Raw genomic sequence first — 26,591 nt, forward strand, 5'->3', positions numbered from 1 at the left:
CGCATATCACGCTGCACCTTGGTCTGACCCGTCTCTCAACGAATGTGACAACTAGATATATTTTGAAAGATGAGACGTTGAGAATTATAATAAATATCACTTTGATGTCATACAAGCAAGCCAAACACCCATGAGTCCAAATGTGCACTTCACATTTCCAATCATAAAACTCATCATATACCGTGTCAACGTTTATGCTCACTATGTTTGATGTACAGTTACAAGATGACATGGCATCATAACCTGAGTTGTTCTGAACAGAATGAGCCTGTGTTTGTGTATTGTGAAGAAAATTAGCTGCGGAACACGCACCTGAATGCATGCATGACTCCATTCTATGCGCACCAAAATTACGATCTGTTTCTCTTAATTGCCCTGTGAAAGTCTAACACTGTAAGATCACATTTTATAACTTTGCTAGTCATGTTGGCAATAGAACAAGCTTTCAAATGCTGCCCACCTGACCCAGAATAGGATTTATAATGGATGGTTTTTGGATTGCGTAAACAACAACAGTAATTGTGTGATGACGGGGATGCAGGGTTGTGTTCCAAACAAAACAACTACAAGTGTGCTTGCTCTAGTTCCTCAATGGCACAGCTAGGAGAGCTCTAAAAAGCACCTTATAGATGAAGACTCTTCTTTGAGCCATAAAAGTGCATTGAAATTACTTAGAAACTGTGCACACTTTGGAGAGGTGTGTGGCCACTTGGAGACACCAGTTAGTCCTCTCACTCAAACCCTTGTCATTTTTTTGTCTTATGTTGCACCTACCCCACATTTTCCAGGAAAAATCTTATGTTACTGAATGCATCCAGAGTATTTTAAGATTTCGTTATCAACAAATACGGCAAAAAGTATTTCTAAAACGCACATAAAATCAAGTGTAATGTTTGGATTCAGTCTTGTGTCAGGTGAACTGTTGTGTCAGTCTTGTGTCAGGTGAAAGTTGTATCCACAATGGTATTCTGTTACAGCTAGCGATATTCATAAAATATATATATTTTAAAAAACAATTTATAATAATTTGCAGACCCCCTGCGCCGCAGACTCTCGTTTGAAAACCCCTGATCTAATAGATCATCTTTGTAGATAAAGGACTATACCATCTGCTGAAGGATGTTGTTGGGAGATTCATCACATTCTCCCTCTGATGTCTTCTATTTCCAGGGTCGTACTGGACAGCCTGGTCTTTTTGGTATACCTGGAATCCCGGTAAGGGAAGAGTACTCATTCTCATATGAATATTACCTAACAGACAAACCTTGATGGATACTGTAGCTATAGTAACAATCAGCTCTCCTTGCTGTGTGTTTATGTGTGCCAGACGTTTTTGTGTCTATGTCTGTGTGTTCTGTTGCAGGGTTTTAGAGGCCACATTGGGACTGAGGGAGCAGAAGGAAAGCCTGGTACACAGGTTCCCATTTTATAGCTTTTCATATTTTAATATCACTTATCATGATTTTCAACTGACTCCTTAATTGTCTAGTGTGTATTTCCACTTTAGTTCCTTGAACAGGTACTAACTCAGTTACTTCAACCAACCAATAAATAGCCTAAAAACAAATACATGTGTGTGTACAAATGAATGTATGACATGATAAAAGAGAATAGTGTAATGTGTAATTGACAGGGTGCTCCTGGCTCTGCTGGCATTCCTGGATCTAAAGGAGACAGAGTGAGTCATATTCCTGTAACCAATCAGCTCTAAACAAGTAGAGGTCAACAGTAAAAAGGATAAAAACACAAAAGGCTCAATCATCACTGAACTCTCATAAACCTGAGCAATAAAGAGAGGAAGTGTGAGTTGTTGGTTGGTTAGAAAAGATATCAGATTATCCTTAGACAGATGTAATCGCCTGCCTGTGGACCTGTGGTGGCTAGTGCTGTTACAGCTCTCCTATTTATAGGAGCACGTAAATGTCAGTCAAGACGAGATTGGGTACCAGTAAAAGGTTTACAAAGCCCTGAGAATCCCCAGGGGTTTGTAGGCTGAGTCGGTCCGTGTCCTTGTAAGACACATTCAGCATTGCGCAGCCAAGGATGAGCTGAGGTCATCAACACTGCTTTGTAAGGTCTTGATCTGTGATGCTGCTAGGGCACATTGCATTAGGGTGTTGATTTGTTGCTACAGGGTTGTAAATTCAACAGTCAATGTGTGTTTAACCTCCCTTGTCTCTGTCATAAATCCAGGGATTCTCAGGTCTGGGGGCAGAGCCAGGACGAGCAGGTCCCCCAGGTGCTCCTGTATGTCCAACAAAAAATATAATTGTTGAATCTGCACATTCTGTCACCGCCCTCAACTCCTACTCATCCTTACCTTCTGTTTGTAACTATTTCGTGATTTTAACAGGGTCCTCCAGGAAAGTCTGGACAAGATGGCAGTCCTGGGCCACATGGTGATAGGGTGAGTACTGTAGGCCAAAAGCCTCTGTCTCAAAACGAAATGACCTACATTTCTCAACGTTAATGAGTCTCTCTCTGTTATCTAGGGCTTCACAGGGAATGTTGGCATGGAGGGTCCCCAGGGGCCAGTGGGCATGTATGTAAGTGTTACCAGTCCACCCCCAAAAGGTGTTCGAGTGGGCTAGTGGGATTACTAGCCTACATTTCATTTATCTTAATGTGCTTAGAAAATTATTTTGTAAAATACCGCTGTGAGTTCATGCTCTGTAAGTGTTACTGTAATCTTTTCTTTTTCAAAGCAAAGTGTAAAAGATAAATGTTTAAACCAATTATTATCATAATCTTAGTGTAGTGGTACCTACTGTTGCCAACAACTAACTTTTTGTGGACCGATTGTAACTGTGGAAACCCATTCCTTGTACAGGGTTATCCAGGAGCAGTGGGTTTAACTGGGAGACCTGGTCATTTTGGAGAGAGGGTAAGAACCCCTACAGTCCTATAGAATGTTAGCATTGGTATGTTAATAACAACGGTTGTTCGTTTGCATGAATGCCACCTGCCTGTCTTTCTACCTCAAGGGAGACCCTGGTGTGAGAGGCTCCGCTGGTATACCTGGGAAGAGTGGACCACTGGTTAGTACACTGTACTGACACTTACATTATGGAGAGAATAGTCTAAACTGATATTGGTGTAAATTGATACACAGTTGATGATTTTGAGCTGTCTAACAGGGATTGAAGGCACCTCATGGGGAGAGAGGGCCAACTGGACCTCAGGTGAGGAAACATCAGTCCTTCAAAGCTCTTCACTCATTTGAAGTTTCAGACATACTGGCTGAGTCGTTCTTCTAGGTATACAACCTGACTCAATTGTGAGTCAATTGTGATTTCTCTAGTTTGTCTTCCTTAGGGCCGTCAAGGAGAGACTGGACCCAGTGGCATACAGGGATCACCTGTGAGTAGCACTTTTAAATCATGTCATTGTCCTCGGCAGGTAGCCTGGCGGTTAGAGCGTTGGGCCAGTAACCGAAAGGTCACTGGTTTGAATACCTGAGCCAATAAGGTGAAAAACCTGTCGATTTGCCCTTGAGCAAGGCACTTAACCTTAATTTGCTCCAGGGGCGCCATACTACTATGGCTGACCCTGTAAAACAACACATTTCACTGCACCTATCTGGTGTATGTGTGCTTAGATAGCACTTTGACAACTATATGATGATTTGGTCATTTTAAGTGTTTACTACAGAAGTTGATGGGGTGTAACTGGTTTTAGGGTCATCCAGGCCTCCCAGGGCTAGAGGGCAGGACAGGGAAGCCAGGCCCTTCAGGAAGCCAGGGGTCTCTGGGGCCACAGGGGTCAGCCGGGCCCATCGGGTTTCCAGTGAGTGGGTACTTTTCAACGTTCTCCTTGTTTCATCCCAATGGAAAAAGTATAATTGACAGGCCTAACTGAATTATTCAATGTTGATTATATATTTTTACATCACAGAGATTAAACTGTATTATCAATGTACAGTCACTTTTGAGTCTGGTAATGTATTTTATTTACTGTATCCAGGGCACTCCTGGGATGGATGGAGTGATGGGGCAGGTTGGAGAAAAAGGAGAGCAGGTGAGTGCAATGCCAGCCCTAGCTCTTGTCGTTTTTCTGTTTTTCAATGATAGATTGAAAGGAATAGAGCATGAATCATGACAGTCAGTATTGCATTGAGTGATGCACTGTTGTGTCTGTTTAGGGAGCAGCGGGGCCTGTTGGGGACAGTGGGCCATCTGGACTGGACGGACAGCAGGTGGGCAGTGGATCTGGGTGTCTGTTCTTAGATGTACCCATCCACCTTCAATATGACTGGTGTTGTGTGCTCTTGTTTCCATGGTGGTAAGTGTGGCATATCATACAATGCCTTTGCAATAGCAATTGTACTATCATGGCTGACATTGATGACCCTGTTCTGTATTCTCCTGCCCCCCAGGGTCCCCCAGGAACAGTTGGTGAGGAGGGGCTGTCTGGGAAAAAGGGGGAACAGGTCAATAGCTGGGTTTCATCCCTTTTTCACTAGTTCAGTTAAAATGTGTTAATAAGATCCCTTCCTACTCTATCCCTAACACTCTGACTCCGTCTCTGTTGCTGTGAGGCAGGGTGCTCCAGGTCCCTTTGGAAAGCCAGGGCCCAAGGGACTCCAGGGAGAGCCAGGGCCACAGGGCTCCCCGGGGCTGCAGGGGGAGCCTGGGCCAAGGGGCAAAGAGGTCAGCTGTATTACCCTCTCTACCAAGCTCATCTGCAGGCACAGGCTGCCATGATCAGGTTGGAATGTGGTTTCATGGTTTTCTGTGATTGTCTGTTGCAGGGAGAGATGGGAGGTTTCGGCAACAGAGGAGATCCTGGTCCTAAAGGACTAAAGGCAATGGAATTAACAGAATATACATATATGCTTAATGTGCGGTTCTATATGTACTGCCTGTTAAGATTTTCTGAAGCCTTCAAAAACATTTTATTGCTACCAAATCCCATTTAATATCTTCTAAGTTGTTGTATTTCCTCTCCAGGGGGCAATAGGACCTCGTGGATTCCCAGGGTTAGAGGGGCCCTCAGGAGTTCTTGGGGACAATGGGAAAAGAGGAGTGAAAGGAAGGAAGGGCCACGTAGGACTACGAGTGAGTGACTAATGAAGTGTATTCTATCCTAATAATTGATGATTTACTGATATACAGTAGGTGATATAGTAGATGATCTATGTGATATGTTGATTTGGCACTACAGCAGTGTTCGGTTTCTGTTCATCAGGGCCAGGTGGGGTTGATGGGGGAAGCTGGACCGTCAGGCTATTCTGGATTGGAAGTAGGTTTGAAGTAGACTGGGATGCATTAAAGGGAAAACTCACAATGTTTGGAAAACTGTTATTACACAGTACTCGCAATGTCTGTAATGGCTTTGTAGAATATTCTGTCAACCTGTTATTGTTACAGGGTGTTCAAGGTCCTTTTGGATTGGCTGGGGCTGATGGACCACAAGGGCAGAAGGTATGATGTAACCATGTCGTTATCATGGTGATGATATCATGCTGTAGCTGGACAATAACATGAAGTTTCCAATTTCTCTAGGGGGACAAAGGCCCTTATGGTGCGGTTGGGGATTCTGGAAACTCAGGCCTTAAGGTACGTATTGCCAGTATTTAATTTTTTATGTTGTATTCATGTATGAATTACAGAAAGCTATGTAACACACATACTGTAGGTTTTATTGGTTTTAGTGAGCTGTTGTCTTCTAATGACAGGGGGTGTCAGGGAGCAGAGGATCGAATGGTGATATGGGGAAATCTGGACAAAAGGTAGTATATCCAAATCCTATTGCAATTTATCTTGATAAGGTTGCACATCTAAACCTCACGCACAGCATCCTTGATTGCACATATACACTACCGGTCAAAAGTTTTAGAACACCTACTCATTCAAAGGTTTTTCTTTCTTTTTACTATTTTCTACATTGTAGAATAATAGTGAAGACATCAAAACTATGAAATAACACATATGGAATCATGTAGTAACCAAAAAAGTGTTAAACAAATCAAAATATATTTGATATAGCCACCCTTTGCCTTGATGACAGCTTTGCACACTCTTGGCATTCTCTCAACCAGCTTCACCTGGAATGCTTTTCCAACAGTCTTGAAGGATTTCCCACATATGCTGAGCACTTGCTGGCTGCTTTTCCTTCACTCTGCGGTCGGACTCATCCCAAACCATCTCAATTGGTTTGAGGTCGGGTGATTGTGGAGGCCAGGTCATCTGATGCAGCACTCCATCACTCTCCTTCTTGGTCAAATAGCTCTTAGACAGCCTGGAGGTGTGTTGGGTCATTGTCCTGTGGAAAAACAAATAATAGTCCCACTAAGCCCAAACCAGATGGGATGGCGTATCGCTGCAGAATGCTGTGGTAGCAATGCTGGTTAAGTGTGCCTTGAATTCTAAATAAATCATAGACAGTGTCACCAGCAAAGCACCCCCACACCATAACACCACCTCCTCCATGCTTTTAGTGGGAACTACACATGCGGAGATCATCCGTTCACCCACACCGCATCTCACAAAGACACGGTGGTTTGAACCAAAAATCTCAGATTTGCACTCCAGACCAAAGGACTATTGCTTGTGTTTCTTGGCCCAAGCAAGTCTCTTCTTCTTATTGGTGTCCTTTAGTAGTAGTTTCTTTGCAGCAATTCGACCATGAAGGCCTGATTCACACAGTCCCCTCTGAACAGTTGATGTTGAGATGTGTCTGTTACTTGAACTGTTTGAAGTGTTTATTTGGGCTGCAATTTCTGAGGCTGGTAGCTCTAATGAACTTATCCTCTGCAGCAGAGGTAACTCTGGGCCTTCCATTCCAGTGGCGGTCCTCATGAGAGCCAGTTTCATCAAAGCGCTTGATGGTTTTTGCGACTGCACTTGAAGAAACTTTCAAAGTTCTTGAAATGTTCCGTATTGACTGACCTTCATGTCTTAAAGTAATGATGGACTGTCGTTTCTCTTTGCTTATTTAAGCTGTTCTTGCCATAATATGGACTTGGTCTTTTACCATATAGGGCTATCTTCTGTATACCCCCCCTACCTTGTCACACCTCTCTCAACCAGCTTCACCTGGAATGCTTTTCCAACAGTCTTGAAGGATTTCCCACATATGCTGAGCACTTGCTGGCTGTTTTTCGTTCACTCTGCGGTCGGACTCATCCCAAACCATCTCAATTTGGTTGAGGTCGGGGGATTGTGGAGGTCAGGCCATCTGATGCAGCACTCCATCACTCTCCTTCTTGGTAAAATAGCCCTAACACAGCCTAGAGGTGTGTTGGGTCATTGTCCTGTTGAAAAACAAATGATAGTCCCACTAAGCCCAAACCAGATGGGATGGCGTATCGCTACAGAATGCTGTGGTAGCCATGCTGGTTAAGTGTGCCTTGAATTCTAAATAAATCATAGACAGTGTCACCAGCAAAGCACCCCCACACCATAACACCTCCTCCTCCATGCTTTACGGTGGGAAATACACATGCGGAGATCATCCGTTCACCCACACCGCATCTCACAAAGACATTTCCACCGGTCTGATGTCCATTGCTCGTGTTTCTTGGCCCAAGCAATTCTCTTCTTATTATTGGTGTCCTTTAGTAGTGGTTTATTTGCAGCAATTCGACCATGAAGGCCTGATTCACACAGTCTCTGAACAGTTGATGTTGAGATGTCTGTTACTTGAACTCTGTGAAGCATTTATTTGGGCTGCAATTTCTGAGGCTGGTAACTCTAATGAACTTATCCTCTGCAGCAAAGGTAACTCTGGGTCTTCCATTCCTGTGGTGGTCCTCAGTTTCATCATAGCGCTTGATGGTTTTTGCGACTGCACTTGAAGAAACTTTCAATGTTCTTGAAATGTTCCGTACTGACTCACCTTCATGTCTTACAGTAATGATGGACTGTCGTTTCTCTTTGCTTATTTTAGCTGTTCTCGCCATAATATGGACTTGGTATTTTACCAAATAGGGCTATCTTCTGTATACCCCCCTACCTTGTCACAACACAACTGATTGACTCAAACGCATTAAGAAGGAAATAAATTCCACAAATTAACTTTTAAGAAGGCACACCTGTTAATTGAAATGCATTCCAGGTGACTACCTCATGAAGCTGGTAGAGAGAAAGAGTGCCCAAAGCTGTCATCAAGGCAAAGGGTGGCTATTTAAAGAATCTAAAATCTAAAATATATTTTGATTTGTTTAACACTTTTTTTGGTTACTACATTATTCCATATGTGTTATTTCATAGTTTTGATGTCTTCACTATTATTATACAATGTAGAAAATAGTAAAAATAAAGAAAAACCCTGTTCTAAAACTTTTGACCGGTAGTGTACTTGTATATACATTTTCTGTGATAATGTTATCACATTATGTCTGTGTATTCCAGGGCATGGTGGGAGGCATGGGGAGACAGGGTGAGATTGGTCCAAAGGGTTTCTCTGGACATGAGGGGCCCAAAGGTGAGCCAGGAGAGAAAGGAGAATCAGGAGAGCAGGTGAGTTAGTCATTACAATGTATTTGTCTCTTCAGGAGACCAGCTGTTACATGATGTTCAGTAGTAAGTCTGAATGTCTATGTTGTGTCCAGGGGCCAGAAGGTCTGCCGGGCAACAGAGGGCCCCAAGCGTCCCCTGGATTGGAGGTAAGAACACAGAACACAGAGACAAGAGTACTGTATCTGAAATAAACAATACTTCTCTAGCTGTTGGTTGACGTCTTTTGTCCTCATCTTAACGTTCAGGGTTTGTCTGGTGAAGTGGGGCCTCAGGGAACAGTTGGCCCACCAGGACCTCTGGTCAGTGCTACAATAATATAATGTCAGATACAAAATATACACATGCATTTTCAAATGTGGTCACCAGAAAGAAATGTCTATGGCGTTTTTAGATAAGTCAGCATTACCTTTTTTTCTCTTCAGGGACCAAAAGGTCGACCAGGCCCTGAGGGGAGACAAGGCCAGAAAGGTCAAAAGGTCAGGTCAAGCTTCACAATTCACCTGTCTATACATCTACGCATGTTACACTATTTATCCTACTCTGACATCCTACCTATATCAAATCCAGCTCACAATCTACACTTACTGTAGCTATGTGATTGTAGATTGCTTTCTTGCTTTTTTTTTAGGGGTATGATGGTCGAAATGGGTATCCAGGAAAGATGGGACACATTGGGAGGAGGGTCAGAATGAAACCCTTGCTTATTCTGCCCTCTCTTTTTCACATATTACAATTTCTCATTTCAATTTATACGGATCTTGCTTCTTGATTTTAAAAGCTGTTTTTGTTTCCATGTAAGGGGAAAAGAGGGAAAGCTGGAAGCAGAGGCTTAAGAGGAGGGAGAGGAGAAAAGGTCAGTAATCACTATTGACTGTGAGAAACTGGGGCATGATTATGCACTAGCAATAACATACAGTATAATGTTTCTTTAACCTTTAATAAACTGCTAATGTTTTACAGCGGTGCGATTTTGTGTAAGGTCAACAGGGTAAAACATTTTTAACAAGATTTAACCACCCTGATTAACTCTTTAATATTATCCCAGTTTACCTATTTGCTTATGGTCTTGCCTACGCCTAGCAAACAGTTTTTTAAATTATATGAGAAAAAATATTCAATTTTATTTGGAACGGCAAGCCAGACAAAATTAAATGGGCCTATTTATATAATGAATATGAATTCGGAGGACAGAAATTATTAAATATTAAAGCATTAGACCTATCACTAAAAGCTTCAGTCATACAAAAGTTATACTTCAATCCGAACTGGTTCTCTAGCAAATTAGTAAGATTGTCTCACCCCATGTTCAAGAATGGCCTTTTTCCCTTTATTCAGATTACAACCTCTCACTTTCAGTTATTTTAAAAGGAAATCATCTCCCAAATATCACTATATCTAAAACAAGCCATAGAAATTTGGTTGCAATTTCAATTTAATCCTCCAGGAACGACATAACAAATAATGCAGCAAATATTGTGGTTCAACTCAAATATACTAATTGATAAAAAAACATTATTTTTTGAAATAATGTTTAAAAAATGAATAATCTTCGTAAATTATATCATAGGTAGTACTGGTGGAGTTATGTCGCACATGCAGCTAACAAAAACCTATGGAAATGTCTGCTCTACCCACAATTACAACCAAATAATTGCAGCATTACCGCTAAAATGGAAGAGGAAAGTGGAAGGGGGAAAAAGTAAGGAACTTGTCTGTTGGCCCTGCATTAAAGAACATCATTGGTTAAAGACAGTTGTGATAAATAAAAAAGTATACCAGTTTCATTTAAGGACCAAAGGATTGACAGCCGTCCCATATAGATTGCAAAATAGTTGGGAAGAGATTTTTGACGTACCGATTCCATGGCATAGTGTTTATGAACTGATACGCAAAACGATGCCGGATTCAAAACTTATTATACAAAATTCTTGCTACCAATAGAATGTTATTTATATTGGAGATACAATATTCCCAGCTCTTCAGATTTTGCTTCGAAGAGACAGAATAATTAGATCGTTTGTAGCTTGTTTTTGGTTACAGGATTGCAATATTTACCTGTAGCTAACCCTGCAGATAGCACTACTGGGTGATCTGAAAAGTCATAGTCAATCGATCAATAATATAATAATACTTTTAGCAAAAATGTTTATTTTCAATGTACAATCTGTAGAAACAATGAGAATAGAAGGGTTCAGAACTTTTGTGAAACATCACAGTACAGTAAAAAAATATATGGCAAATAGAAATCCAATATGGATGGTGTTAAGAGAAAGATGGGAGGTGTTGAATGGAGTTGAAGGATGGGACTAATAACTAACAACAACTAATAACAACAAGATAACTAATGTAAAGCATACTGTGTCCATAATAAGTATATAGGTTATAGGTTAAGAGGTTTTGTGAAAGAGCACAGTTAGAAAGATATGGCATATAGAAGCAAACCAGATGGACATCATGAAAATGATCGGAGAGGTTGAGGGTAGAGGAAGTTCAAGGAGTAAAAACAAACAAAATATAATTATTGTAAAATTGACAGTGTCCATAAAATGTATATAGTATTTATAAGCTGGAAGTAGAGGCCTAAGCGTTGTTGTTCAGTAGTTTACTCCAATTAGGGGAGGGGTGGTGGGGTTGGAGGGTAATAAAGGGAAATATATTTGGAAAAAGGATATGTGTATTTATATGTGTGTATGTATGTATGTATGTATGTATGTATGTATGTGTATATGTATGTATATACTACCGTTCAAAAGTTTGGGGTCACTTAGAAATGTCCTTGTTTTCGAAAGAAAAGAATTTTTTTTCGTCCATTAAAATAACATCAAATTGATCAGAAATACAGTGTAGACATTGTTAATGTTGTAAATGGCTATTGTAGCTGGAAACGGCTGATTTTTAATGGAATATCTACATAGGCGTACAGAGGCCCATTATCAGCAACCATCAGTCCTGTGTTCCAATGGCATGTTGTGTTTGCTAATCCAAGTTTATCATTTTAAAAGGCTAATTGATCATTAGAAACCCCTTTTGCATTTATGTTAGCACAGCTGAAAACTGTTGCGCTGGTTAAAGAAGCAATAAAACTGGCCTTCTTGAGACTAGTTGAGTATCTGTAGCATTAGCATTTGTGGGTGCTCCAGATACTCAACTAGTCTCAAGAAGGCCAGTTTTATTGCTTCTTTAATCAGCACAACAGTTTTCAGCTGTGCTAACATAATTGCAAAGGGTTTTCTAATGATCAATAAGCCTTTTTAAATGAAAAACTTGGATTAGCAAACACAACGTGCCATTGGAACACAGGACTGATGGTTGCTGATAATGGGCCTCTGTACGCCTATGTAGATATTCCATTAAAAATCAGCCGTTTCCAGCTACAATAGCCATTTACAACATTAACAATGTCTACACTGTATTTCTGATCAATTTGATGTAATTTTATTGGACAAAAAAATTGCTTTTCTTTCGAAAACAAGGACATTTATAAGTGACACCAAACTTTTGAACGGTAGTGTATGCGAGGTAAAAAAAACATATGGGGGATTGGAAGTGATGCAGACAATTACATTGATGGAAGTTACAATCTATCTGCAATATTAAAGCTGATCTACCCCTTAAAAAATAAACAATATTTTACCTTTTCTTTGGCCTACAGGGAAAGAGGGGAGATTTTAGTTCAACCGGGCCTCCAGGAAGACAAGGGCCTTACGTAGGTTATTTTTAGTAATCATATAATTTGATCTGTTTTGGAAATGCTGTGTGCTCTTTTCAATGCCAGGTGGTTAACTGTACAACTCAATCACTGTGTCCCCAAAACTCAGGAAATAACTACCCTTGTTTCTATATATTTTTCTTTCTTTCTCTGTCTCTCAAAGGGGACACCTGGCATACAAGGAGAGAAGGGTGAAATGGGTGAACCAGGAGTAGAGGTAAGACCTTGAATGAAGCCTCAACAGGGTGACCATGTGATTCAAGAAGTACAGCACTTTGAACCATACTTGGCCTAGAAGCTCATTAAATGTGAGACTAATGTCTTTCCCCTGAACTTGCAGGGAGAGAAGGGGAAGATGGGACTAACAGGCCCTCCTGGAGGTCAGGGGTTGAAGGTACCTTCATTTATCCCAAGAAGCGTATTACACATGAGTCAGATGTACTGTGCGTGAATTGATCTATTTAGAGTCACTATAAATACATTTTGCCTCCATCATTCCCATGTTCATATCCCTATACATTTCCTGTATTCAATGATGGACACAGCTCCATGATGTATTGAGTCAGTTGAGTGTCTGTTTCAGGGGACACAAGGCCCTTTGGGAGAGCCAGGGAGCGATGGCCTAAAAGGAGAACAGGTGAGATGTACTTTCTAGTATCTGTCTGTCTATTTGGTCTTCCTCTGAAAGCTTGACTCAGTGTTTTCTGTTAAGTATGTAACGTTAATCGTGGCATTGCTATTGAGTTGTATTGACTGTGATTTATATGTTCTGTCTTTGTAGGGAGACATTGGTCCTCATGGGGGATGGGGGATCCCAGGTCTACCTGGACTGCCTGTAAGTTGTCCTTTTTCAGTGATATGCTATTGCTATTTCCCTTACATTTATGAAAATATAGTAGGCTTTTTATACAGAGAATAATTAAATTCTAATGTGTTTTATTTTCTCTTTCTATAGGGTTTGTTTGGAGAAAAGGTATATTACTTTAAATACAAATACCCACATTTGTTCAGTTTTTTTATGCATACCTTTGTGTTCTGTACATGTATTATTTGGAGATTGGTGGATTGACTGAGGGCACTGACTATTTACCTAAATATCAGGGTCTAAAAGGATTTGCCGGAAAATCAGGTCCTGTTGGAGTGAGAGGCCTGCCTGTGAGTATGATCTTCCTCACATCACACCACATTACCAGCTGTGTTACATCTATTTAATGAAATATAAATTATTCCTGACCCAATCTACATTTTACGTTACATTTTAGTCATTTAGTAGACACGCTTATCCAGATCGACTTACAGTTGCATTCATCTTAAGATAGCTAGGTGAGACAACCACATATCACAGTCATAGTAAGGTTCAGAGAGGGGCAGGGACTCTGCTGTCCTAGCATCAGGGTAAGCTGGTTCCACCATTGGGGTGCCAGGACAGAGAAGAGCTTTGACTGGGCTGAGTGGGAGCTGACCTCTTGTGGCAGAATGGAGTGCTCACGTTGGGATGTAGGGTTTGAGCATAGCCTGAAGGTAGGTAGCATCCCGGGGCAATGAGTTTAACTTTTATATTGTGCTTGTTTTTCCTTGTTTGTGTCAGGGCCCCCCTGGCCCCCCTGGCCCCCCTGGCCCCCCTGGAACCTCTCTGAATCTTACTCTGGCACAGCTCAAGGTAAGTCGTTGGTAATCTATTAAAGCAAATCCAAATACTTCATTTCAGTTTGGAACTCTCTTGAATTTTGAAACTCTAATGCAATTTTGGCCAATTCAGCCATGACTATTTATCTTACAACACCTCCTTGTTCTGCCCCCTGCCTGACCAGGACCTCATGTACTTGTCAGACAAGCCCAACTACCTCCTGATCCAGACTCTGCTGGATTCATTGCACCAGGACCTGCGCTTGTTCATAGATCCACCAGATGGCACCAAAGAACACCCGGCTACCACCTGCTTGGAGCTCTGGCTGTCCCAGCCCAACTTCACTAACGGTATGGGCTTCTTCCACAGGAAGCAATGTTCCCTCTCAGCTGCGCGCATGCACGGGCTCGCTGTAGCCCGGGACTGCCACGCAGCTCCCAATGGACTGCTGTGAGAATAAATATTAGCCCACAGAAGACATACCAGCCCACGGAGAGAGGCAGTAGATTGAACTTCACTCAACTTTCTAGAGTTTTCTCTGTTAGTTAACACTATCAATGTTTCCCTTTACTGTGGCAATTGTGATCAAATCAATGCAATATTGCCACTTTCAATTCAACATACCGAAACAAAACGAACTATGCAAGAGATTTTGTTGTAGGCACAACACATCGGAGTAGGATTCTATTGCACACGACTCAGCCCGTACTCTACACAGACTGTTGCGGCATAAACAATCAGAGCTGCAGTAGGCCTATACGCAAATAGACTATTGCCATATATGGATATGTGCCATTTACTTTGAACTGGACTGTGTTTACAGCTGTGGTCATGAGTAGATGAGCTTGTTTTGAGATCAAAGCAAGAGCTGCATGTAGCCACATGTGCACATTTTGTTCATATCCTTTGCTAGTTAGTGAGTTATTAGCCCAGTTATAGAGAATTTGTAGTGTAGTCAGCAATAGGGGAGTGGTTACTTCCTAAAAGAGCACAAAACCTGTAAATTTCTAGACATGTTTAATAAGCAGGTAATTAGCTTTTTTTTGGTCTTAAATAGGCAGTGTTGTATTTTGAGACAGGCTTGAATAAGCTAAGTAGCCAATATGCAGAGGGTAGCATAATTTGTCTGATTCTCTGTAATAATGGTATGGGAATGATAATGCATTTTATTTTGTAAAGTGATTCTTGCATCAAACAACACAACAAGTTCAGTGGATAAACAGGTTAATGTCAAGCCCTGCATGTTTTTTTCAAAAGTCTCATGGAATGTAGGCCTACATTGAACACCACACGTTGGCTGTTACTGTAGGCTGAATGATAGAACAGCTATTTCTTTGTTAAAATGTTATGAGATGCATTTTATCCATTGTTTTTGATGGTAGGCCTACATTATGATCAAATAGCCACATTAGCCTACTTGGCCACTGTTAAAACTGTAATATAAAGCGGCTATAGCCTCAGTGTTCACAGTAAATGCGCACTGGAAGTTGCACAGAATTTTCACAACGCTAAAGTTTGCGCTCAGCAGACATACCTAAAATCTGCTCAGTGCCGAAAAAAATGAGAGGAATCATTGACCGGAACTACATTGATTTCATTATTTTCATCACAATGTGACACCTTCTCCATTTATATTCTAACAGCATTTTAAATGTACAATATGTTTATGTTTAATGGATTTGTGTGGGAGCAGTTGTACTGTACAACAGCAGAGAGATTGAACCCTGCTCAGGTTCTGACATAAAGGTTGATCCATGTTCCAGGGATGTTTTACATTGATCCTAACCAGGGAAGCCCAGCTGATGCCCTCCTGGTCTACTGTGACTTTACTGCAGCACCAAAGACCTGTCTGTCTCCACTCCATCCTCAGGTACTTCCACACACACCCCTGGCTCTGGGACCCTCTCAACTATAGATCTTATATCATGTGGTAATAGCATATGCTATATGTGTGTATGAAATGAAATACGTTCAAACTTCAGGTGCCAATGAAGGCATGGCTGAAGGATTCTGGGACAAATAACTCATTTCATTGGTTGAGTTCAATGGAAAAAGGCTTTCAGGTGAGGTTCAAATCCAACCTTGATTCTGTCTTGCTCCCATGTCCCTGGTTTGATTTTAGTTTTGAAAACACATCTTCCTTCCATTCTCTCTCCCAGTTTGAGTATCCAGGACCGGATGTGGTGCAGATGAGGTTCCTTAGGTTAAACAGCAGGCTCACCAGTCAGAACATTACCTACTCCTGCCAGCTTGGGAACAGACAGGGACCAGGGGAAAGAGAGGTGAAGTTCATGGCAGACACACGAAGACAAAGTTACCTGGGGACATTACGAGATTGTGTGGTATGTTTTCAGACTATAATGATTACCATGTACTGTATTAGATGATGGTGATGATGATGATGATGATGAAGAGGAGGCGGAGGCGGAGGCGGAGGGGGCTGTTGAGGGATGGTGAAGAAAGAGTCACTTCAATGCTTGTAATGTACTTTGTGTTTCCTTCTTGGCAGTCATCTGAGGAGCTGGATTCCGGAGACCGTCGTGAGTCAGGGTTTCAGTTTGAGAGTGAGGACCTCGATCTGCTTCCCCTGAGAGATCTGGCAGTGTTCGGAAGCAGTGACCTCACGCAGGAGTTTGGATTCACTGTCGGGCCTGTGTGCTTCAGCTAAAGGAAGAGAGACACTCTCTCTAAGGACTGGCAAGAGCAAAGACAACAATGAGACAACCACCAGACAACCTCCAGCTAGTGGGGAAATTACTCAGAGAAACTGGAGAGAGACAGAGAAAGGCAGCAGCATCTCTCCACTTCTCATGACGGAGTTGTTTATTGACAAAGTAGAAGTACCAACCAACAGGACAAAGTGTCTGTTTTCTCTCTCCAACGGTTAACCAGTTAACAAACATGAACTGGTTGGTCTGTGGCCAGGGTTATTCTTGAGAGAAAGTGTCTTTGTATTTTGTGTACACTGATTTCTTTTGTGATATTGAAACATGCATATTTATTTAATTGGTTTAAATGATGCAGGTTCCCTTAAATGTTTAAGGTGCTATAATTCTGTTTTCACATACATTCTTATACTTAATTCAGGTATGTTCTTGACAAAGAGCACTGTGGTTTATACAACCTTCACTGCTGCAACTTAACAATGTGTCCCAAATCTGTGCTCACTCTACCCTTACATCCCCAGTTAGAAACTATTGATCCCTTGGTCAAAAAGTAGGAAGATTAATACAATAAAGATTATTAGGAGCTATGACAATTAAATCATTGTATTTGGTGATAATATTTTATGCATTCTTGCAGCACATGATAGATGCAGTAGCCTAACTACCATTTGTGAAATTGTGATGTTTTGATGTCTGTTGATACAGAGTAACAATGCAGTACTATAAAACATGTTGTCAAAGGTCATTCAAGAAGACCAAAGATTATGTTTTCTGTAGATTCTTTCTGTCTCCTGTGTTTTTACCTCACTGCACCTTATTTGATGTCCCTGCTAGAGGCTTATCTTTGTCCCTCAATGTACCACATGATTTTACACCCTGACCTGGCTTTCTTCTACCATGAACCCCTACCTGAGAAGCTTTGACAAGGGTAAAATGACTCCCTCAGTTCTGTGAAAAACAGTTCTGATTCGAATGGAAATACTCCAGGAGGGACTTTATGTGATGGATGCTCTTGATAATGTGCTTACGATTGATACTGGATTGCATGCAGCAGGCTATGAACATGGTATGGAACTTCAATGGCAGAGACAAATGTATCTTCAAAGTTTTGCTCAGTTTCAGCTTTGCTTAAAGATGTGTTTGTAATTGTGTGATTTACTTAATTTATTTGCTGGCCATTTTTCTTCAAGTGTTTTAAGTATCCATTCAATGATATATATATATATATATATATATATATATAATTCATATTCTCTCATGTTTTGTAATATGCACATGAGATACCAGTAATTATTTGGGGTTCAACTGAAATTCATGAATAAATGAAGGTATTGTACTAATTTATTCATAATTCGTATTGTCCCTCCCCCTCCCCCAAAAGCACCCAAACAAGTGGAAAATATACGCGATTTTATTTTCATTCAAACTTAAAGCAATTAGAAAGCGATGTGATTTCACTACATTAGATTAATGAAAATTAACTACCGATGTAGCTATGATGTTTCATGAAAATAATCGGGCGAAGTGTTGACATGAGAGAAAGGCGATAACTAAAATATATCATCCTCAGACATTGTTGCTTCCGCTCTGTTCGCTCAGGTGACTTTCTGACACTGACATAGACATTTCTGCTGCTGTTGGGTATAGGATTATTCTCTTCAAGGTATGCAATAATTTTAAACAAACACTTGCGTTTATCCTGTAAGACATGCTCCTCGTTTGTAGTAAATTGACTACTCGTGTAACTGCTTGTTTTTAGGCTGTAGGCCTTGTAATGCCTCGGTCTGTAGTCGCTCTGTGAATCGGTCAAGACTCGCTCAAGATCCATTGGAATTGGGAGCTCCGAAGAGCATGAGAGACGATACATTGTAGTCTAAAAGGTAAAGGAAATGTATTTCTAAATTCAACGTCTGTAGTTTTAGCCTACGTTTTATTGGCAGCCAGCAAATTTTTGTGTAGGTTTGCGCAGATGTTTTCCATCGTAATTATCTGCTGTTGCGCCAGGAGTGAGTAGCCTTCAGGCATCCTCTCGTCAAATGGCATACAGTATTATACAACTAAAGTAATTTATTTTCTTTTGAAACACATTTGACCTGTTTAGAAACAAATTTAAGAAATATTGTCAATAGTGAGGACAAGTGGCTGACAGGCTGCATTAAGTGACAGTGACTATAATGTACATATTCAACAATTTGCAGTGAGTGACATGAATAATTTTAAACATGTCATAATTGATCAATAAAGGGTTTGTAAACGAAACTGCATTGCTTTGTTTTCAGATTAAGTTTTAGTTCTCTATTAAAACAAAGTGATCCATATATGTATGAAAAATGTATGCACTCCTAACTGTAAGTCGCTCTGGATAAGAGCGTCTGCTAAATGACTAAATATGTAAATGTGAATATGTATGTTATGCATGTGTCCATTAATCTGTTTTGGTCTAATGAAACACATCTCTCTACAGTTGAGTTTGTATTAGAGAAGGTAATGTGTAGCCTATTTTGTATTTGTATTTCAAACGGATCCCCATTAGCGGCTGCCAAGGCAGCAGCTACTCATCCTGGGGTCCAACCACTGGGGTCCAACCACAATTTACATACAATAAAACAATACACAACACAACCCCTTATTACACACTACTCTACCATAACATATTTACAATACAAAATAAATAATTCTGCAAGATAACAATATTAAAATGTGTGTGTGTGTGTAGAGTGCATGTGTTAGCATGTGTTTGCGAATGCTGTGTGTGTGTGCCTGTGTGTGTATGTGTGTCTCTTCACAGTCCGTGCTGTTCCATAAAGTGTAGTTTTATCTGTTTTTTTAAATAGGATTTTACTGCTTGACTGAGTTACATAATGTGAAATAGAGTTCCATGTAGTCATGGCTCTATGTAGTACTGTGCGTTTCCCGTAGTCTGTTCTGGACTTGGGGACTGTGAACAGACCTCTGGTGGCATGTCTCGTGGGGTATGCATGGATGTCCGAGCTGTGTGCTAGCTTTCCAAACAGACAGCTCAGTACATTCAGCTTGTCTACACCTCTTAAAAAAACAAGCAGCGATGAAGTCAATCTCTCTTCCACTCTAAGCCAGGAGAGACTAACATGCATGTCATTAATGTTAGCTCTCCGTGTACTTTTAAGGGCCAGCCGTGCTGCCCTGTTCTGAGCCAACTGCAATTTTCACAAGTCCCTCCTTGTGGCACCTGACCACACTACTGAACAGTAGTCTAGGTGCGACAAAACTAGGGCCTGTAGGACCTGCCTTGTTGATAGTGTTGTTAAGAAGGCAGAGCAGCGCTTAATTATGGACATACTTCTCCCCATCTTAGCTACTGTTGTATCAATATGCTTTGACCATGACGTTTACAATCCAAGGTTACTCCAAGCAGTTTAGTCACCTCAACTTGCTCAATTTCCACATTATTCATTACGAGATGTATTTGAGGTTTAGGGTTTAGTGAATGATTTGACCCAAATACAATGCTTTTAGTTTTGGAAATATTTAGAACTAACTTATTCCTTGCCATACTAGCAAATTATTGATTTCATGAACCTTGTTTCTTAAGCTACATATGTTAACGTGGGCTATTTTGAGCACTTTTCTTCTGGGATGCTTACTTGTTTTTATTGCTTTACTGGGAAGCTTAGCAGCAGTAGATGTGCTCATGTTCTTTATGTTAGTGCAGGGTGAGCTGCACACAGTGGCCTTCCTCCTATATATTGCATCTGCTTTCGTTTGTCATTTGCAACCCACTTTCCCCATCTAGCACTGTCTATGACCACCGTGGGGTGGGCTGGAGACATGCACCCACCATCAACGAAGGACTTTGTGTCTTTAACCCTCACTGGACATGCAAGTGGCAACTATAATAACAGTAAACAGTGGAGAAGACAGTCCTGCTGGAGGGTGAGTGATTGCTGAAGGAAGTCAACCAACCTACTTATCTCAATCACACACTGATCCGATTACTTACTATTTCCAGTTGATTTATATGCTCTAAGATATAGCGCACTGAATGTTTTGTACCGCAAATGTAGCATGATATTTTAATGGCTTACTAAATGAATGAAAAAATGTCTGAAGACATAATTATGATCATAACCATAATATAATGTGATAGACAGAAAGGAAATGACTGTAGCTCAGACCTGTCACTGTTAGTCAGTAGAGGTATGACACCATGGTTGTGTTGTTTATCAGAAGAATATGACACTGCAGTGCTTCTGTATAGTAGCAGCATGTTACGATAATGACGCAGTTGATCAGACATGTAGCACTGTGTGACATTTAGTGATACGTCTGTATTTCTTGTTTATAGTGTACATGTCCCTCCTGACAGACAAGCCAGTGCAGTCAATTATAACTGAGCGTTTGTCTAATTCACTCTGTGCTTACGGCTTTGCCATTTTCTCTCTCACCCAAATTGCACCCATATATCCACAGAAATGGAAACAGTTATCGAGATTGCAGCGCAACCTAATCCTCTTCACCGTAGCTCTCATGTTAGTTTGTGGGATTGCTGCTTATCCCAGTGTCACAGAACATTTCCAAGGTAAGGCCAGCAAAAAAATGGAATTGTTATAATGTATGGTGGTGACTGTTTTTGAGCCACCAGAGACTGAGCATTCTCCCCTCTGCATCCTCCCCAGGCCTTACTGTTGTTGCGAAGGAGGAAGGGGACCATGCTCTGAAAGCTGTCATCCCTGAGGTCCTACCTGAGTCAGACAAACTGAACCAACCGCTAGTACCAGAGCCACCTTCAGAGGTTGGTACATTCCACTCCTCTGCTTTGCTACTAAAGCCAACCTTTGACTATGACAAAATATCTGGAGTGACACATACAGTAAGCTGTGTTTTTGAATTAAACACTTCCCTCCCTTTACCATGTCTCTTCCTTTAGAAGCAGAAGAGGGCACCCTACAAGCGGGGGCCACCCGGCCTGCAGAACCGCCTGCAAAATAAAGGGAACGTGTCAGATACCCAGGTGGAGAAAGAGGAGGGAGAGAAGCCACTTGTTAAGTAAGACTAGTCTCTAATCAGTGGAGATAACTGATGGACTGATTGATAACAAAATACTGATACATAAGCCTTTATTGCATGGGTTAGAGAAGTGGATTGTGATGAGTAATCTGAATAAAATATACAACTCGATTCCAACCAAATATAAACATGTTTTCTGGTCTTCTCATCTTGACTGACCCCTATGTGTGTTTAGCTGGCGTGGGGCCATGATTGACCAAGCTGCTGAAAGAGGAACTGCCAAGGAAGCAGAGAACAAGGTGGATGTCCCAGCGGTTGAGCAAGAGGTCCACTCTCACAAGGAGCCAGGTCTTTGCCATGTTTCTGCCTCTACTGTCTCTCTTCTCTCTCTCTGTCTCTCTGTCATCCCCCTGCTCAAACCCTCCATAGCCCCCTTCATGACCATGAACAACAGTTGAGTTTATTAACCACACGTTGAGTTTGATAGAGGGCAAACTAGAGCTTTGACAGGAAATGTGCATGGCCTGAAAGAGACTTAAATAGAAGTAATGAATTCATAATTCTGGAACGGACTTGGATGGTAGCTAATTATCTTGGCACGCGTGTGTTTCAGAAGTCGATAGGCTTGAGGCAGTACGTGATGCTTTCAGACATGCATGGAAGGGCTACAAAGAGTTTGCCTGGGGCAAAGATGAACTGAGGCCCGTGTCTAAGTCCTATGGAGAGTGGTTTGGCCTGGGCTTGACCCTAATTGATGCACTGGACACCATGTGGATCCTCAACCTCAAAAAAGGTACAGTACATTAATGATCCAGCTTTTCTATATACCTGCTGTATCAGAGAGTTTGCATGGAGTTAGACCACTAAAGTAGTTTGCCCTCTTTTGGACAGAGTTTGAGGAGGCTAAGACCTGGGTGTCCACAGAGCTGTCCTTCAATAAGAACGTGGACGTGAACCTGTTTGAGAGCACCATCCGTATCCTGGGCGGCTTGCTGAGTACTTACCATCTGACTGGAGACACTCTGTTCCTGGACAAGGCTGTGAGTCACATACAGAGAGACCTACAGAGAGCTGGCACTTACTGTTTCTGCTGCTGGGCCTCTGGCACTTCCTCCTCCAGTCATTCTGCCTCTCAAAGACCCTTTCATGGGCTGCTGATAATGCTGCTGCTGGTCATATGAATTAAATCTGTGGGAGAAGGGGGTCTGGTTAGGAAAACCAATATTGATTGGCAGTTCTGTTTATTTATTTTTGATGACCTTGCAGAAAGATATAGGAACGAGGTTAATGCCTGCCTTCAACACCCCGTCCAAGATCCCCTACTCAGATGTGAACATTGGGAAGGGTACGGCCCACCCCCCTCGATGGACATCGGACAGCACTGTTGCTGAGGTCACCAGCATCCAGCTGGAATTTAGGGAGCTGAGTCGCCTCACTCAGGACACACGCTACCAGGTAAACCCAACGACAACACAGTATCAGGATCTGTTGGTAATATTCATACCAACACTCAAAAGCAATGTTCTAATGGCAGGACTCGATTCATGTCAGCCTTTTGTTCAAGGTTTGATTATTCAGCACTCTATCAATCATCTCTGACGACATTAAACATACTTATTTCTCCTTCCCCTTCTTCCTTATACAGGCTGCAGTGGATGAGGTCATGCAGAAAGTCCACAAGCTGGAGGGGAAGCAGGACGGCCTTGTCCCCATGTTCATCAACACCAACAGCGGCCAGTTTACCCATTTGGGGATGTTCACGCTGGGCGCACGGGCAGACAGCTACTACGAATACCTCCTCAAACAGTGGATCCAGGGAGGCAAGAAGGAGACAGAGTGAGTCGAATTCCTTAATTCCTGGACTTCTTTTCTAAACACTTTCCGGTCTACTTTTCTCAAGGCTGTATATGAGGTTTAAGCTGACGCTAATTCTCTGAGTCAGGTCTAGCCACTCAAGTCCTACTCATCTTGTCTAGGGTCCCTGCTAAGTACTGGGGGCAGGCAGCAGAGTTGTCACTGTTCTGGCTTGCTGTCATGTTTGACAGCAGAGCTGTCCCTCCCCTGATGTAACTGACACGACTTTAACAGCCCCGTCTCTCTGTTACCTGCAGTGCTGGACAAGCTGTGTGGATGTGGCGGAACAGCTGTATGTCGTATCAGGCTGTGCATAAGACTGAAATATTCATGACTCTTGTCTGGTGATATTTGCTGAACTTCATGCACAACTAGGTCTTCAGAGCTGCTTTATAAAACATTTATCCTCAGTTGGAACAGCTCTCGCAGACCCAGCACAGCTTGAGGACTTTGATGCTTGAGGACAGATTTAGTTATTGTACTATGTTTAAAGTAGTTCATGAAGTTGTATATATTTTTTATTGGCTCAGTGCTGTATCAGTTGGTGTTGACGGTGGATTCTATGGGACACGTATAAAACAATAACAGAAAACTACGCAAGTACCATTTAAGCTGACTATTCTTCTCAGTATTTGTATAGGTATAGACCATATTCCTTTAAGTCAAAGCAGTGTTGTGTTATACAGAGCAGTACAAATAAACTGATGTGCCTGGCTGTAAAGCTGTGGTTATATGGGTGTTCCTCAGGTTATGCTCCAGAGTGCTTGGCTATAAAGCCGTGACTGTGTGTTCCTCAGTTTGCTGGAGGATTACCTGCAAGCCATGGAGGGAGTGAAGAAGAACCTGCTGAGGAAGTCCTCTCCGAACAGGCTGACCTTCGTAGGGGAGCTTTCCCATGGCCAGTTCAGCCCCAAAATGGTTAGGATACTGACTATGCACACCAGATGAGTGTGTGTGAAAAGGCTGCTGTTTTCTCTAGATTGTGGACTCCATTCTGTAACATGGACAGGGTAGTTATCCACTGACTCCCCCCTCTGTATCTGTGTCAGGATCATCTGGTGTGTTTCCTCCCTGGGACCCTGGCTCTAGGGGCCTACCACGGCCTGCCAGCGGACCACATGGAGCTGGCCAAGCAGCTGATGGAGACTTGCTACCAGATGTATGCCCAGATGGAGACTGGCCTGAGCCCTGAGATTGTCCACTTTAACATGCACGAGGGCAGCATCAGAGATGTAGACGTGAAGGTAGGGATGTGCACTGAACAACACTCACAGCAGAGATATGGTTATAATCAATACCCAACTGAAGTGCTATTTGGTTCCTGACAATTTATTTCACTGTTGTAAAGTGTATGTTTTTTTGATGCAATTGATATGATTGTTTCTCGTGTGTGTGTGTCATTTCCTCAGCTTGCAGACAGACACAACCTCCTGCGCCCTGAGACGGTGGAGAGCCTATTCTATCTGTACAGGTTCACTAAAGACAGGAAGTATAGGGACTGGGGCTGGGAGATTCTCCAAAACTTCAACAAGTACACGAAGGTGAGAGAGCACAGTCACTAACCAGCCTAGACTACTGTTAATACTGTAAGTAAATGAACTCGCCTGGTCCCAGATCTGTTTGCATGACAAAAAGAGTTGGCAAGACCGCACACTGATCTGGATCCAGGCTACTGAGAAATGCATTGTTTGAGATATTGTCACATGCTGTTAAAGTTAATGATAAATCTGTATGTGTTAATTGAGTGATTATTCCCCAGAGATGATGGATCCTTCTCATAATACCATGTGTGATGGTCTGTGTCTCACCAGGTTTCTACTGGTGGCTACACGTCCATCAACAACGTACGGGACCCAGAGTACCCCAGCCCCCGGGACAAGATGGAGAGTTTCTTCCTGGGGGAGACTCTCAAATACTTCTACCTGCTGTTCTCAGATGACCCGGAGCTGGTCAGTCTGGACAAGTATGTGTTCAACACAGAGGCCCACCCCCTGCCCATCTGGCCCACTGCAGAGTGAGAGATACACAGGGCAAGTCAACGTGACGCACATATACAGTAATACATCACAGCTCAGGGCTTGGCTAACACCAAGATATCTTGTTATTCCTTTTTAAATATCTCAGTGACTCAAGTTTGGGTCGGTTTACCCTCTCCCAATTTGAAAACTCTGGAAAAATGCCTATTTTTAAAAGCCGGAATTCATTGTTTGTTTAGTGATTGTTATATCCATGGGGGATATCAGCAGTGTTGGGGTGAGATTGAGGTATAGTAGCTTTGTTCTCTTTCTGTTCTCGCCACATTGCTGGTGCGGGGCCTGTCTGTCCTCTGATAATGACAGTTGTTTAGTCTGAAGGAAGAGTGGAAAACATGAGAGCCAGCCAAGCTGTGTCCTTGGCTGATCGTGGTTATTTCGTGCACCAACACTAGAACATATGAGCGTGACTGGTCTCCAAGCTGTGTCTTAGTCGGAGGCAGCAGCAGCCTGAGAGGAAGTGCTAGTTTGGCAGAATACGGCGCTAAGTGACCAAGTCCCTATCATGGAATGATATAGTATACTATGGTATAAATCACTGTAGTGTATACTGTAGTATTTACAGTTAGCTATATTATAAATACTGTAGTAAAGGAAAACAGTAGTATACTGTTGTATTTACTATAGTGTTTTTGTTTTATTATCATTGACATAGAAGGGGAGGCTTTCTCCTTCAGGAAACCTACTGGAGAAATACTAATGAAGCACATTTTCCATAACCTGGCTGGGGTCTGAATGGAGAGTTCAGTGCATCTACTCTTTTCTATAACCTGTAGGGAACACAATCTATGATCTATACATGGCATGTAGGTTTCTCACTTATGGGTGGCACAAATTGCATTCTTAAGAAATGGTTTATAAAGATTTTGAAAAGAGAATCAGTCATGTCAGGCATAGAATAGTCTGATTTAATTGCATACTGTGAACCTTTATGTGTATGGGGACTGCAAGCACTTATTGTTTCATTTCCTTGTGTTTGAATTCGACTGACTCAGCTGCTATTATATTTAATGAATATTACGTTTTCTTTTTCCTTATTTGTCATTATTTCCTTTATGTTGTGGTGTCAAACTAGTGCAAGTTGGAGTGGAAATGTGGGTAGTTTTAGTTATACCAATATGTTTGTGAGATTTAAGCTGAATTTAGTTAATATAATTTGAATTAATTTGTAGTTTATTGTGGTATACTACAGTGCCTTCAGAAAGTATTCATACCCCTTGACTTATTCCACAATTTGTTGTTACAGTCTGAATT

The 26,591-nt window shown here is 41.8% G+C and overlaps 3 protein-coding genes and 1 long non-coding RNA gene across 7 annotated transcripts; all 4 read left to right on the plus strand.

Moving 5' to 3' along the window:
* Positions 1–2,193: 2,193 nt before the first annotated feature.
* LOC121551059 lies at positions 2,194–3,039 on the plus strand. The gene is made up of 5 exons (XR_005997016.1): positions 2,194–2,247; positions 2,354–2,407; positions 2,493–2,546; positions 2,831–2,884; positions 2,985–3,039. It is a non-coding gene; the product is annotated as an uncharacterized LOC121551059 (long non-coding RNA).
* Positions 3,040–3,331: 292 nt separating this feature from the next.
* LOC121550693 (pulmonary surfactant-associated protein D-like) lies at positions 3,332–5,069 on the plus strand. Its single transcript, XM_041863052.1, has 8 exons — positions 3,332–3,360; positions 3,679–3,786; positions 3,964–4,017; positions 4,142–4,195; positions 4,376–4,429; positions 4,542–4,649; positions 4,751–4,804; positions 4,950–5,069. The coding sequence occupies exons 3-8, from the start codon at positions 3,976–3,978 to the stop codon at positions 5,067–5,069; spliced, it is 432 nt and encodes a 143-aa protein (XP_041718986.1). The 5' UTR covers positions 3,332–3,360; positions 3,679–3,786; positions 3,964–3,975.
* A 7,049-nt stretch (positions 5,070–12,118) lies between these two features.
* Positions 12,119–18,033, plus strand: LOC121550694 (collagen alpha-1(II) chain-like). The gene is made up of 13 exons (XM_045227050.1): positions 12,119–12,168; positions 12,335–12,388; positions 12,512–12,565; positions 12,755–12,808; positions 12,953–13,006; positions 13,127–13,144; positions 13,273–13,326; positions 13,760–13,831; positions 13,983–14,148; positions 15,562–15,668; positions 15,781–15,861; positions 15,958–16,140; positions 16,308–18,033. Exons 2-13 carry the CDS (start codon positions 12,368–12,370, stop codon positions 16,464–16,466), a joined length of 1,023 nt encoding a protein of 340 aa, XP_045082985.1. The 5' UTR covers positions 12,119–12,168; positions 12,335–12,367; the 3' UTR covers positions 16,467–18,033.
* LOC121550180 (endoplasmic reticulum mannosyl-oligosaccharide 1,2-alpha-mannosidase-like) lies at positions 17,852–26,591 on the plus strand. Of its 4 annotated transcripts, XM_041862305.2 has the most exons (15): positions 17,853–18,127; positions 18,224–18,344; positions 20,237–20,376; positions 20,914–21,022; positions 21,120–21,235; positions 21,371–21,489; positions 21,686–21,798; positions 22,064–22,243; positions 22,342–22,490; positions 22,717–22,905; positions 23,096–23,286; positions 24,102–24,222; positions 24,354–24,548; positions 24,714–24,845; positions 25,116–26,591. In XM_041862305.2, the coding sequence occupies exons 3-15, from the start codon at positions 20,245–20,247 to the stop codon at positions 25,320–25,322; spliced, it is 1,953 nt and encodes a 650-aa protein (XP_041718239.2). In that variant the 5' UTR covers positions 17,853–18,127; positions 18,224–18,344; positions 20,237–20,244; the 3' UTR covers positions 25,323–26,591. The 4 variants fall into 4 exon arrangements, with proteins under 4 accessions (XP_041718241.2, XP_041718239.2, XP_041718238.2 ...); XM_041862307.2 differs by having other exon boundaries at positions 17,852–18,344; positions 22,067–22,243; XM_041862304.2 differs by having other exon boundaries at positions 17,853–18,344.

The sequence above is a fragment of the Coregonus clupeaformis genome, chromosome 18 (assembly GCF_020615455.1).
Source record: "Coregonus clupeaformis isolate EN_2021a chromosome 18, ASM2061545v1, whole genome shotgun sequence".
In the NCBI taxonomy this organism is placed as follows: domain Eukaryota; kingdom Metazoa; phylum Chordata; class Actinopteri; order Salmoniformes; family Salmonidae; genus Coregonus; species Coregonus clupeaformis.

Bases quoted from the DNA above. Each gene is read 5' to 3' on its own strand.
- LOC121550693 (XM_041863052.1), top strand. From the start codon at position 3,976: ATGGATGGAGTGATGGGGCAGGTTGGAGAAAAAGGAGAGCAG. The intron at 4,430-4,541 runs GTCAATAGCTGG...GCTGTGAGGCAG, and splicing joins CTGGGAAAAAGGGGGAACAG to GGTGCTCCAGGTCCCTTTGG. The intron at 4,650-4,750 runs GTCAGCTGTATT...TGTCTGTTGCAG, and splicing joins CTGGGCCAAGGGGCAAAGAG to GGAGAGATGGGAGGTTTCGG.
- LOC121550694 (XM_045227050.1), top strand. From the start codon at position 12,368: ATGGGTGAACCAGGAGTAGAG. The intron at 12,809-12,952 runs GTGAGATGTACT...CTGTCTTTGTAG, and splicing joins ATGGCCTAAAAGGAGAACAG to GGAGACATTGGTCCTCATGG. The intron at 13,327-13,759 runs GTGAGTATGATC...TGTTTGTGTCAG, and splicing joins TTGGAGTGAGAGGCCTGCCT to GGCCCCCCTGGCCCCCCTGG.
- LOC121550180 (XM_041862304.2), top strand. From the start codon at position 20,245: ATGACCACCGTGGGGTGGGCTGGAGACATGCACCCACCATCAACGAAG. The intron at 22,906-23,095 runs GTAAACCCAACG...TTCCTTATACAG, and splicing joins CTCAGGACACACGCTACCAG to GCTGCAGTGGATGAGGTCAT. The intron at 24,223-24,353 runs GTTAGGATACTG...TATCTGTGTCAG, and splicing joins GCCAGTTCAGCCCCAAAATG to GATCATCTGGTGTGTTTCCT.